This window comes from Engraulis encrasicolus, chromosome 6 (genome assembly GCF_034702125.1).
Source record: "Engraulis encrasicolus isolate BLACKSEA-1 chromosome 6, IST_EnEncr_1.0, whole genome shotgun sequence".
Classification (NCBI taxonomy): Eukaryota; Metazoa; Chordata; class Actinopteri; order Clupeiformes; family Engraulidae; genus Engraulis; species Engraulis encrasicolus.
The window spans coordinates 12,318,081-12,330,580 of NC_085862.1; the positions used below are offsets into that span (position 1 = coordinate 12,318,081).

The 12,500-nt window shown below is 43.4% G+C and overlaps 1 protein-coding gene across 1 annotated transcript in view; it reads left to right on the top strand.

Moving 5' to 3' along the window:
• The first annotated feature begins 5,621 nt into the window (after positions 1 to 5,621).
• The window catches only part of bphl (biphenyl hydrolase like), a 13,465-nt gene continuing 6,586 nt past the window's right edge, over positions 5,622 to 12,500 (top strand). Inside the window, exons 1-3 of the mRNA XM_063200653.1 lie at positions 5,622 to 5,883; positions 6,986 to 7,089; positions 9,802 to 9,968. Coding sequence (XP_063056723.1) covers positions 5,810 to 5,883; positions 6,986 to 7,089; positions 9,802 to 9,968 — 345 coding nt within the window. The 5' untranslated portion in view covers positions 5,622 to 5,809. The remainder of the gene's footprint in view (positions 5,884 to 6,985; positions 7,090 to 9,801; positions 9,969 to 12,500) is intronic.

Consider the following 12,500-nt stretch of genomic DNA (forward strand, 5'->3'; position numbering starts at 1 on the left):
GACTCACCGATGGGCCCTGCACCCTCGAGTTGTTTTTAAAAAAAAAAACATATCTGAAAATAGGTGCCCACGAGAGTGCAGGGCCCACCGGGAAATACCCGTTACCCAGATGGCCAGTCCATCCCTGCTCAAGGTTAATTTAACCTGGATTACTAGGATACTATACTAGCCAGGTTTTTGCCATACAGTTCTGGTATGGTAAGTAGGCCTATAGCTCCGATAACTGGCATGCTGTAGTGGCTGGAGTGACACGAAATGGAGTGGAGCCACTAAGTCAGGGGCGTCAGGTGTCAAACTCAAATTCACTGAGTGCCAAAATAAAAATCTGCAATGAAGTCACGGGTCAAACTCAATATTTATTTATTTATTAAATACAGTAGTTTCCCATCATAGTTCAAAAATGCCTGCAGAGTGTCAGCTGTTCCACTGCCCTGGGCCCACTCATATTCCTGTGACACACCAAGTCTTATTACGCTAGCCTTACATATCAATGGTGTATGTGGGCCAACTGTAATACACATTTGGAAATGTTCTTACAGGCCGAATAAAATGACCTGAGTTTGACACTTCCTTATTTTTTGCCTTCAACATTGGAAGGCAGTGGGGACTTTTGGATGAACCCAATGTACAGGTATGTGGATGATGGGTTCATTTGCATACTACAGTCATTTTGTAGGTTCGCTTTGAAGATGCCCTATACTGTTTGTAGATTCATGATTTACTCCTGTGTTGGACTTGTGCTAATGTTAGAGTGAGAGTATCTTAAGTAGCCTGTTGAATGCTTTGCTGTTTGATGAAAAAAAAAACTTCATATGACATTACAAAGTGTCTTTAGTAACACGTTGTTGCTATGGCATTATGGGGGCATTAACATTATGGGGTCCATGTCTGCAGAGAATGTAGCCTCTTTGTGCAAATGGGCGCGCCATTAATGTGTATGTTGCATAATTAAGATGTAACTGACCTAAATGCATAAACTATACTGGGAATATCAAAACGTGATTTCAATGGATACTGAACTGTATGGGTCATAAAATATATTAGTCATTGTTATAATGATGTGTTTTGTGGCCCTGCCGTGGTTCAAATGTTAGGGCACTGCACTGTCATGCCAGGGACCCGGGTTAAATTTCGAGCCAAGGTTATTTCCCGACTGTTGCGGTCACCTACAGCATCCCACCTGAACATCAACCTCTGAGTACAGCAGGAGGCACTGTGCTGAAAGAAGTCGACGATTTCAAATACCTGGGCTCATGGGTCAACTCTACTGAGCAAGATCCAAAAGTGAGGAAGGCACTTGCGTGGAGGGCCCTGAATGGTATGGCCAGTGCATGGAACTCCAATCTTCCCCCGTCCAATCAAACTCAGCTTCTTCTACGCGACAGTAGAGTCCGTCCTTCTCTATGGCAGTGAATGCTGGACCCTGAAACCACCCTAGAGAAGTCCCTTGATGGGTGCTACACCAGGATGCTGCGTGCAGTGCTTAACATCAGTAAATGTGCACATGTAACCAACCTATAAGAGGGAATACCAAGGGTGAGCGAGAAGATAGCTGTAAGGAGAATGAGACTCGTAGGACATTGCCAAAGGCACCCAGAACTGCCAGCCAGCAAACTGCTGCTATGGGAACCATCACATGGGTGCCGGTTAAGAGGACGTCCCACACTAACATTTGTGGACATACTCAAGAAGGACGCTGGAGCCCAGAGTACCAGCGAACTGAAAGGATGTATGGAGAATCGGGATGACTGGAAGCAACGATGGAAGGCTGCTCGTCTGAGGACGACCTAGAGAGAGCTGTGATTGGGAGGTTGTTAGTTTGAGCCCCGAGTGGGAAAGTAGCATGAATGAGTCGCAAGAGTAGAGAGCAGGGGCGCAACTACAATATGTGACGTATGCTTTGCAGGGGGGCGCCAGAGAGAGGGGGCGCCAAAAAGATTCCAACTCCCATTGTCATTGTGACACAGCACTCCATAGCACACAAGTGAACACTGCACACAACAGAATTGCATTTATGCCTCACCCGTGCAAGGGGGCAGCCCTCAGTGGCGCCCCATGGGGAGCAGTGCGGTGGGACGGTACCATGCTCAGGGTACCTCAGTCATGGAGGAGGATGGGGGAGAGCACTGGCTGATTACTCCCCCCACCAACCTGGCGGGTCGGGAGTCGAACCGGCAACCTCTAGGATGCAAGTCTGACGCCCTAACCGCTCACCCATGACTGCCCAAAAGAGAGGGTAAAAGAGGTAGAATACTGTTAGATTCAAAAACAGATACATATTTCAAGGGTCACAAGGGTTTAACAAGGGGCGTAATCACAAGCCCGTTTTCTGTTTGTTTTGTTTTTTGGAGGGGGGGGGGGTGGCACCAAAATAGCTCTTGCATACCCCCCCAGAAATGAGTAGTTGCGCCCCTAGTAGAGAGAGATGGGGGAGCGCTGGCTTGGGTCTCAAAACAATCATGCAGGGCAGGTGATCCTCAAGGGTAAGAGGGCGTCTTGAACATCAAAATAAAAGGAGAGTCCCGTCTCGAGGCAACTCTGCTAAAAAGTCTTTTTGTTTTATTTGGGCCAGCCAGACATGTCCTCTACAAAGACTGAATGCGGGACTGGGCACATTTCACGCTGCAGATCAGTGGTTAGTGGACTCAATCAGTCTGTGAGCTTGGTGGCCAAAATACAGGATAATGGATACAGTAGAGTACTTGAGTATAATAAGTTAACACATTATATTAGGTTTGGCAGAAGTGGAAAATAATGAATAATCATGGCATTATCAATAACACACACACACACACACATACACACACACACACACACACACACACACACACACACACACACACACACACACACACACACACACACACACACACACACACACGACTCTATAGCTGTCTAGTATAGGCCTACCGCCCGTGTATGGGGGCCCCTTACTACTACGGTTCACTGCCTGTACAATCTTGTGACCGCAAGCCCATTTGACTGAAGCACAAGGGACTGATGGGGAAATCCCTACCTTTAGTGTTTAATGGAGGCCTCTCTCTCACACATTCCCCCTCTGTGTGTGGGTGGTTGACGTTTAACCCTGTGAAACCTGAACCATGAAAGCAATGAGAGAAAATTCTAATTTTTTGGAATTTGCTTCAATATTGGTCCCTTATAAGAAATGTAAAAAAAAAATTCAAAATTTTGTTAAGGTCGCTGAGATATTTAATGCATCATATATGATGCATCAGGCTTTTAATGAATGAAAATTCAAATTTCATGACCATTGAAAAATGACTTTTAATGCATTTACAACTTTTTTTTAATTTAAAAAGTTGTCAGACAATTTAATTTGAGGATTATCTTTAAATATTTAGTGAGATCCTGCCATTTTTTAAAGCCTATCCTTGTTTTAGCAGGACCATATTTTACATTTCCCACAGCCTGGTTGGGTAATTTTTTAAAATCTATGTAAAAACATAGCTGATCGAATGCTCAACAACCTATTTATGAGTGTAATATAGATCATTATTCATTTTTGATGTGTAATTTGAATATATGGGTCCATTACTACAATTGGACCATTTCTCCATTCACTTCAATGCATTTTTTACGAGATCATAATTTCAACATTTTGCATTGCATTTTCAAAATTGCAAGTAAAACCTGTTTCTTAAGGCAATATCTTTGTCTTGAAGTAAAACAACTTGTGTGTTTTGTTAAACGATCGTCGTGGTATGCTTTGTAAGTTTCCCTATGGAGCAAATGCATTGATGGCTGACTTCCTGCCACCGCCGGATGGTGCTTATATGTCTCATCAGTTTTAGCACGATCTCTCTGCAACACGGTGTAAAAATATAAACTCTTCCTTGCTTAATTGCACAAAGCAAGTGTTCAAATTAAAGGATGTAGAGTTATATTTCGGAAATTTGTACACAGACCTTATGCAATTTGACGAAATCTCAGCGTCAGTCAGGGAAACCGCTTCTACCCCATTTTCCTGTTTTTCGCCGAGCTGTGGTCAACTTGTTGTCGACCGCTGCTCTCTTGTGGCGGTTTCCGTGTACTGCAGGACGTTTGGAAATGACACGCAGGATGTTTTTCAGATCGATTTTTTTGTGTGTCAGCGTGGAGAGGGCTTTGAATTTGATGAGACATATATGATGCATCCGGCGCGATAGGGTTAAGGGCGTAACGCAAAAAAATAAATAAAAGTTTTTCCAATTCCTGAAAAAAATGATGGAAAAAATTGGAAAAAAATAGAAAAAAATAAAGCACTTAGTGGTCAGTGGAATTTCGCCTTATTTTTGCCATTTTTGGGAAAATGTGTCCTGCATCAACACATTGCATAGGCATGTCACACCGCAGGAAAATGAGTAGTGATAGTAGGCCTATGTGCAGTGGCCTATAGTGTTCATCATCTATAGACCTAAATTAATTGGATGCATGCACTATCTTACATCACCCTATAGGCATAATAGCAAGTAATAACAAAATCCATATAACCAATTAGGCTAGTGGAGTAGCCTAGAGTATCATTTATTGATCCCGGGGGAAATGAAGGTGTCTAGCATACATACATAGAAAAGCAGAATACACAACACATTACATTACAAGAATAAACAGAATAAACACACATCAACTGTGTGGTCACACCTGGCCTGGCGACACCTTCCCATGTAGGCCTACTCCACCCAAAGATTAAGACAGAACAACGGATTTCGCCCAGGCTAGGTCACACACACACACACACACACACACACACACACACACACACACACACACACACACACACACACACACACACACACACACACACACACACACACACACACACACACACACACACACACTATTTCCAAATACACAGACTTAAGTTCGAATTGCATTTTTTGTAATAATGATGATGAAACCCTTGTACATTTATTTTTTTGACTGTAACATAGTGAAACGCTTTCTTGCAGACCTTAGTTTTTATCTTTTTTCACAGCAAGACCTTTATGTTTTTAGTCTTAAAGATATTTTCTTTTACTATGAAAACTCAAGTGACCCTTCTTTTGAATTTTTAGTGAATTTCTTCCTTTTGCATGCTAAGTTTTTTATTCATAAACAGAAGTGGAAAAAAATGCAACCCTTCTTTATGGTGTTTATTTTAGAAATGTCTTCTCTTCTCAATTCTCTGAAACTTGTGAATAATAAGAAAAATGACAAACTTTTGAATATTCTTTAATTTATTCCTCTTGTTTGTTTGTTTATTGTCTATTTTATTATTTTTTGTTTCTTATCAGACTTGTTTAATGTAACCTAATCAAAATTGGTCATATTTACTATGTTTACTTGACCTTCTGTGCCTTATTGTTATGTCATGTCTTTGTCATCTTCTTCATTGCAAGAAAAAAAAAAAGAAGAAAAAAAAGAAGAAAAAAACACACACACACACAGATGTTGTTCCTGGTTGTTGTAGATTAGATAGTCAATTCGAGAGTGTTTGCATACAATGTACAGTATGCATAGCCTACATGTTTATAATGTAGCCATTTTCAATAATCAACCATTGGAAAGGAGACTCACTCGCCATGAGACGCAGTTCAATTTTAGCGCCAGTGCAGGACAGGGGTTACTGATGATCGCCAGAGTATGATTAACTTCCGCACTTTCGCAACTCCGAAATCAGCTGGAGTAGTTGGAGTTACACGGGGCATTATTTGCACGTTTTCAGGCGAAGCTAGTGAGGTAGCCTGCTATTCATTTACCAAAGGTGCGACAAATGTAACATAGGCTATTCCGAAGGAACCTTGTAGCTCTACGTGTGCAAGTTGCCACAATGTTGCTCTTGAAATGGGGTTTGCGCGCGGTTCAAAAGGCTGCACATAGAAGTCCTCGACATTGCTGCTACTGGTAAAGGGGTTTTTATCGCTTACGTTCTCAGTTTCACTGCAGATTCGTATCTGCACAGTTGCATGTGGCGAGCCGTCATCGCACGACCAGGCCATTTCTTATTATACCAAAGTCGAAGAATGACGAGTGAAATGCAGTAAACATGTAATGTAGCCTAATGTATCTGCCAGTGTCAACACAGTCAGCAGCACCGCGTGCTGCAAAGTCGCCTTTGCTGCGATTTTATGCAGGCAGTCGTATTTCATTGTGTTGTATTTTCACCGACCACACGGGGGCGCACTAGTCACGTGAAAACATCACCTTGTCCTTTGTGTGTTAATGTGACCCTGTGGAGAGTTCAAACAAAGCACAATTTAAAGACAAATCTCAGGCTGTGTCTCAAATGACACACTTTTGTCAGTGCACTGACAATCAGTGCACAGTGCACACAGTGCACTGAGGTCTTTAGTGCATAGTGTCGTGGAAAAATTTGAGCACTATGCACTGTGCCCTCGCTGGAAGTGACGGCTGAGCATGGCATTACTCGACAAAATACGAGTTGGCTACAGTGTTTACAATGCACACCGTCTGGTGCTTGTATGTCCATGTCCTTCACCCCAAAGGACAACTATCACACATACAATACTTTGGTTGGCATGGAAAGGTTGGTGTCCCATCAACATTACTTACAGAGTTAGGAGACAGTTGACCAAACTCTTCTACTGAACTGAATGCCACATTTCCTCCATGTTATTGTCAACATGTCCGCTGTTTAGTGCATGCAGTGTCCATCATTCAAGCACTGCATTTTCCCGCCATTGTTAGGGGATCATCCTGGCACTTTCAGTGCACTGGCTCAACTGAAATTTTCAGCGTGAGCACCCTAGGCACTGAAAAACTGCCCAAAGTGCACAAAGTGCGTGATTTGAGACACAGCCTCAGTGTAGTGTAGTTGCTTGCACAGAGAAAATAAAAAAACAACACTAAGATATGCCCACATGTAGGCCTGCCTGCCATTGCTGTTTCTGTTATGATGTGACATTTTGTCATGCATTTTATTTCATATAGATTTTATTTTTAAACGAGTCATGTATTCAATGTCTCTGTGTGCATCCATCCACAGCACTGCAGTGATGGCTGGTAAGAAGTCTGTTAATGGAGTGGAGCTGTACTACCAGCAAACTGGGGAGGGGGACCATGCAGTGCTACTGATGCCTGGAGCGCTAGGTAAGGAACCAGTGGTGTAATCTACGTAGAACGCGGGTATATGGAGTATACCCACTTCTAAATTTCAGGGATTTTAGTATACCCACTTAAAATTGATTGATGCATTGTTTTGAATAGCACAAATATATACAGTATACCCACTTCAAAAATGCTCAAATATACAGTATGCCCACTTCAAAAAAGTAGACTAAACCACTGTAAGGAACCACACAGTACTACTAATGGGCAGTCATGGGTAAGCAGTTAGGGTGTCGGACTTGTAGCCCAAAGGTTCGCTGTTCGACTTCCAACCCTCCAGGTTGGTGGGGGAGATAATCAACCAGTGCTTTCCCTCATCCTCCTCCATGACTGAGGTACCCTGAGCATGGTACCGACCCGCCGGACTGCTCCCTAGGGGCGCCATTGAGGGCTGCCCCCTTGCACGGATGAGGCATAAATGCAATTTCGTTGTGCGCAGTGTTCACTTGTGTGGAGTCGGAGTTTCCCAATGGGCTTTCACTAATGCCTGGGGCGCTAGGTAATAAAAGAGGAACCACACAGTAAGGAACCACACAGTACTACTGATGCCTGGGGTACTAGGTAAGGAACCACACAGTACTACTGATGCCTGGGGCGCTAGGTAAGGAACCACACAGTACTACTGATGCCTTTAGGTAAGAAACCACCTAGTACTACTAATGCCTGGGGCGCTAGGTAGGGATCACCTGCCTAAATATCAATCTATTCCAAAGCTGACCAACTTGAACATTATACCTATGTGTCATGGCTTGGCTCAGTATTGCATACAGCTGAGTAATTTAGTAAATATTCTATGAAGGCCATTCAGGCCATTTCCCCCCTACCAGTTTCATTCCAAGGAAATGCACTGTACAGTGTATGTTTTTATACAGTAATTTAGTTATATATAGTTGTATATCTGCAGATATAGGCACGACATTTTTTTTTGCTTATATAAAGGTGCACTGTGCAATCTGTTTATTACTTTATTTCCAGAATTCATGCTGCACATTCACAAATGTTACCTTTCTCATGAATACTTACCAACACCATCAAATTCTAAGTATTCATTTCTGACAGGGAAAATTGCACGTTTCATACATGAAGAGGGGGATCTTCTCCATTGACATTTTTTAGCTGCAAAACTTACTGTACTTTGGTCATACCAGTAAATATTACTTCATTACTTACTAAATTTTCATGAACAGATCATATTTGGGAGTAGACAGCACAGTTCCAATGAGCAGCATAGTTGCAATACCTACTCTGGCCACCATCCTACACAGTGCACCTGCAGTGTTGTTTTTCAAACAGGGTGTGGGAGGAGGCCATGGAGTGATTGACAGCTGTCATCTTAAACGTCTCTCACCTTATTATTTAATCCCTCCTTCTTATCCACTGGTCATGTGCAGACTAAAGGCATCTTGAATTATCCCACCTCCTCCCTTCACTCCTTCATTTCATTAGTAGCGTTTCAAGTCAAGTCAAGTCAGCTTTTATTGTCAGTTTCTTCATATGCACAGGTCATACAAGGAAATTGAAATGATGTTTTCTCTCTATACCATGAAAGGACATAGACATACATAGGACTGACATTTATAGACTGGCATCAAAGTGCACGACAGGACAAGTAACAGTGATGGTCCAATACCAGTAAAGTGATGAAGTAATAAATAATACTGAGCATTTAACATTGGTGAGTTACAGTGATGGACCAGTGATAACCAGTGCAATAAGTAATAGAGTAATAAATAACAATTGATATTTATAAGCCTTCTGCATTGTACACAAGAGGACATGCTATTATCTCTGCATAACTCACCATATATCCCCAATTTTAGTTACCTCGCCAAATTCATGTCTACTGTTACCAAGCACTTATATGGTTGGATAAGTTGGTTCTTTCCAGTATCCTCACTCCCATTCTCCCCAAGTGCTTGTGGCCTCGGGATGATGTCACAAGTTTCATTCAGTATCTTGCAAAAGCGCTATTGAAAGGTCATTTTCTCATTTACAATCAGGATGTTTAAAGGGGAGAAGTCCCCCACAAGTTGTTGTGGCTAGGCTGACAGCGGGGAAAGTTAAAGGACAACTTCAACCAATTTCAACATGCAGTTATAATGCTTTTGTAAAGTTTTTTTTCCCCAGCCTTTTCCGAGATCCTGGTCATTGTAATGGGGGCAGGTGTTTGTTTACATTTCAAAAAGACATCTTTATTTATTCCCATAAACATCCAAAAGGTTATGCAACATCAACAGACAACTAGCAAACAGTGATACCTTTTGGGAAAATCTTTTGGAGTAGGCCTATGCTAAGATTTTTTTAAACGTAAACAAAAGCTTCCCCCATAGAATAGCTCAGATCTCGGAAAGGGCTGAGCCAAAAATTGCAACAGCTTGAGCAATACAACAGCATATTGAAATTGGCTGAAGTGGTCCTTTAATTGTTTTCTCACATGAAGAGCAAGGCCACCAACACAGGCCACAGGGGACGGGAGTCAGCGTATTGGAAAGAAGAAAAGAAAATAAACGCCCGCAACACTGTTAGATGCTCCCAAAGATTTAATGGCACTTGACCTTTATTTTATTTTCAATTATCTTATGTTTGGTCCAGCATCTGTGCCACTGATGTGCGCGCATTCTTTGACTTTTTGTATTGGAAAGAAGAACTCAGTGTGAGTAGGTCTCATGAGGTCATATCCTATTATTTGCACAGGAAGTGGAGAGACGGATTTTGGGCCACAGCTGAAGGGTTTGGATAAGAAGCGTTTCACGGTGGTGGCGTTCGACCCGAGAGGTTACGGCAAATCCCGACCCCCCGCTCGAGACTTCCCCCCCGACTTCTTCCACAGAGACGCCAGAGACGCCCTTAAGCTCATGCAGGTCTTGTCTTCTTTATTACAGCTCATGCAGGTCATTTGGTAACACTTTACTTGATGCCGGTGTCATAAGCATGTCATTACAGTGTAATAATAGTGTCATGGCACAGTTATGCACGTGTCATGAACATTATGTCCATGTCAAAAGGCATGGCTCAGACTCGATTGTAAAGCAAAAAGTGACGGCTGTGTCGCGCTGTGTGGAGCTGTAGGCCTACCAGAAAACCGGCAGTGGAAAAGAGGCCTTGGTCTCATTTAGGTCATTATGTCTTCTGTATTCCGTATTTATTATGCAGTAAGGTATTAGAAGTAACAAAGTTACAATTAAAACAGGCCTGACACTGTGACAGACAAGAGAAATCAGAGATGGCAGCTTGCCCCCCTGGCCAATCAGAGCTGGCAACTTGTCCCCCTGGCCAATCAGAGAGAGCAGCTTGCCCCCCTAGCCAATGGAAATTGCATGAGATGTGTGTTTGGTGCCACCCACAGACGTCCAAAAGCACTGCGGGCAGACACAGCCAGGCAGGCAGGCAGACAGGTAAGCAGGCAGACAGATAGGCAGACAGGCAGTCAAGCAAACAGGCAGGCAGGAAAACAGACATGTAAGCAGACAGACAGACAGGGAGGGAGGGAGGGAGGGAGGCAAGCAGAAAAACAGACAGACAGGCAAGCATGCAGACAGACACACAGGCAACCAGAGAGGCAGCCAGATGGGCAGGCAGACAGACAGGCAGGCAGGCAGGCAGACAGATGGACAGGCAGACAGACAGGCAGACACACAGGCGGACAGGCAGATGGGCAGGCAGACAGACAGACAGACAGACAGACAGACAGACAGGCAGATGGACAGGCGGACAGGCAGGCAGCTCAGACAGACAGACAGACAGACAGACAGACAGACAGACAGACAGAAAGACAGGCAGGCAGGCAGGCAGACAGGGTCATTTCAATACCTGGCCCAACCCCCTGCAGGGTGCCAGGTAAAAACATATTTCCAGAATGTCCCTGTTCTCTACCAAGGAGGGATTCACTGTTTTCATAACACTTTGCAGGTGGGCAGGGTTTGGGTTGTAGCCTATGTAGTTGTGCTTGGCAGCTGAGGTGGGTGGAAAGGGTGTTTTTTATTAGGCTACGTTTATTATTTTGACCACCTAAAAAGACCTACGCCTACGTACGAAGAATTGTTTAATTCACAACAAAAAAAACAGTAACAAGGACAGGGCACAGTCACACAAAACTCAATACACATTCGGGTCAGTGACGTTTCAGCAGTAGCACACGTCAGGGCGGCGTAACGACAGCCAGTGCCACTATTGTATGGATTTTGTTTGTTTGTTTTTAGTGGACTATCTAACAAGCATATTCATTGCAGCACATCAACCACCAATTACGAATTAATTTATGGGTATTATGTGACGTTGCGCCACCTGATGTCTTAAAACACCTTTGACTCATTTACAGAGGACATTTGCATACAGTAAGGCAGTCCCAGACATCAGACTTGGCACAGAAAGTGAAGAGTAGAGGTCAGGTTAAAGATCTGACGCTCACTGTTTGCTTGCCTCCCTGTATTCACGCCCTCTTCAGGTGGATGAAGCGTTTTAATATTGCTCTGCAGCCTTCAGGAGCTCAGCCCCTCTTCCCCTCGCTCTCCCCACACACCTCCTTAACTCCTCAGCACCGCAGCCAGCCAGAGATCAGCTGAGCTCTCATTGCACCAGTATTTATAGAAATGCAAGTAAGACAGGGCTATTCAAATTTCATTGACGGTCGGCAACCATAATACATATAGTTCGGCCCCTTTACCGGGAGGAATTTGAAAAACTGGCCCTTGTTGACATGTAATTGAATACCCCTGAAGTAAGATATTGATCATTCTAGCAGAAGAGTTTTGGTTTACCCTAGAGTTGACTTTACTTTTGAACACCTCATATTGGGCAAGTTCAACCTTGCAATATACAGTTGCTTCATCGAATCTGCTGGGTTGATTGCACAATTTCCCAATATATTGGGTTAAATGTGTTGACCCAGCGCTGGGTTATTTTTGGGTTATTTTTATAGCATTTTTTAGGGAGTGAGCTCCCACTGCATCAGTATTTATAGCAATGGAATCAAGCAAGATATCTAACACTGTGCGGTCCGGTTCTCGATTCTGATTGGCTGATAGCTGTGGTCAATCGAGCGTAAACCTACACCTTCCATCTGAAGATTTTATGCGCGTCCAAGTTAGACCAAGCGCATCTACGTCGGTATTGAGAATATTTTGCAGTTGGGGTAGGGAGTCTGCAAGAAGAGCACATCTTTGCACCATCTGTGGTTGGGGTATCAGTGTGATTACAAAGACATTTCATTCCTGCGGCGTTAATCGCCTCCTTGTCAAGTTTTTTGAAGTGAGTGTGTGTCTGGCAGCACGACACACGCACGCCGAGTAAAGTTGCCGGGGTAACCACATTCACTTCCTCAACTGCAACGGATCAAAGCGTTTTTAAAGAAATTTGGTCAGCGATTAAGTGTAACAGTGTTAGATAAGCAATAA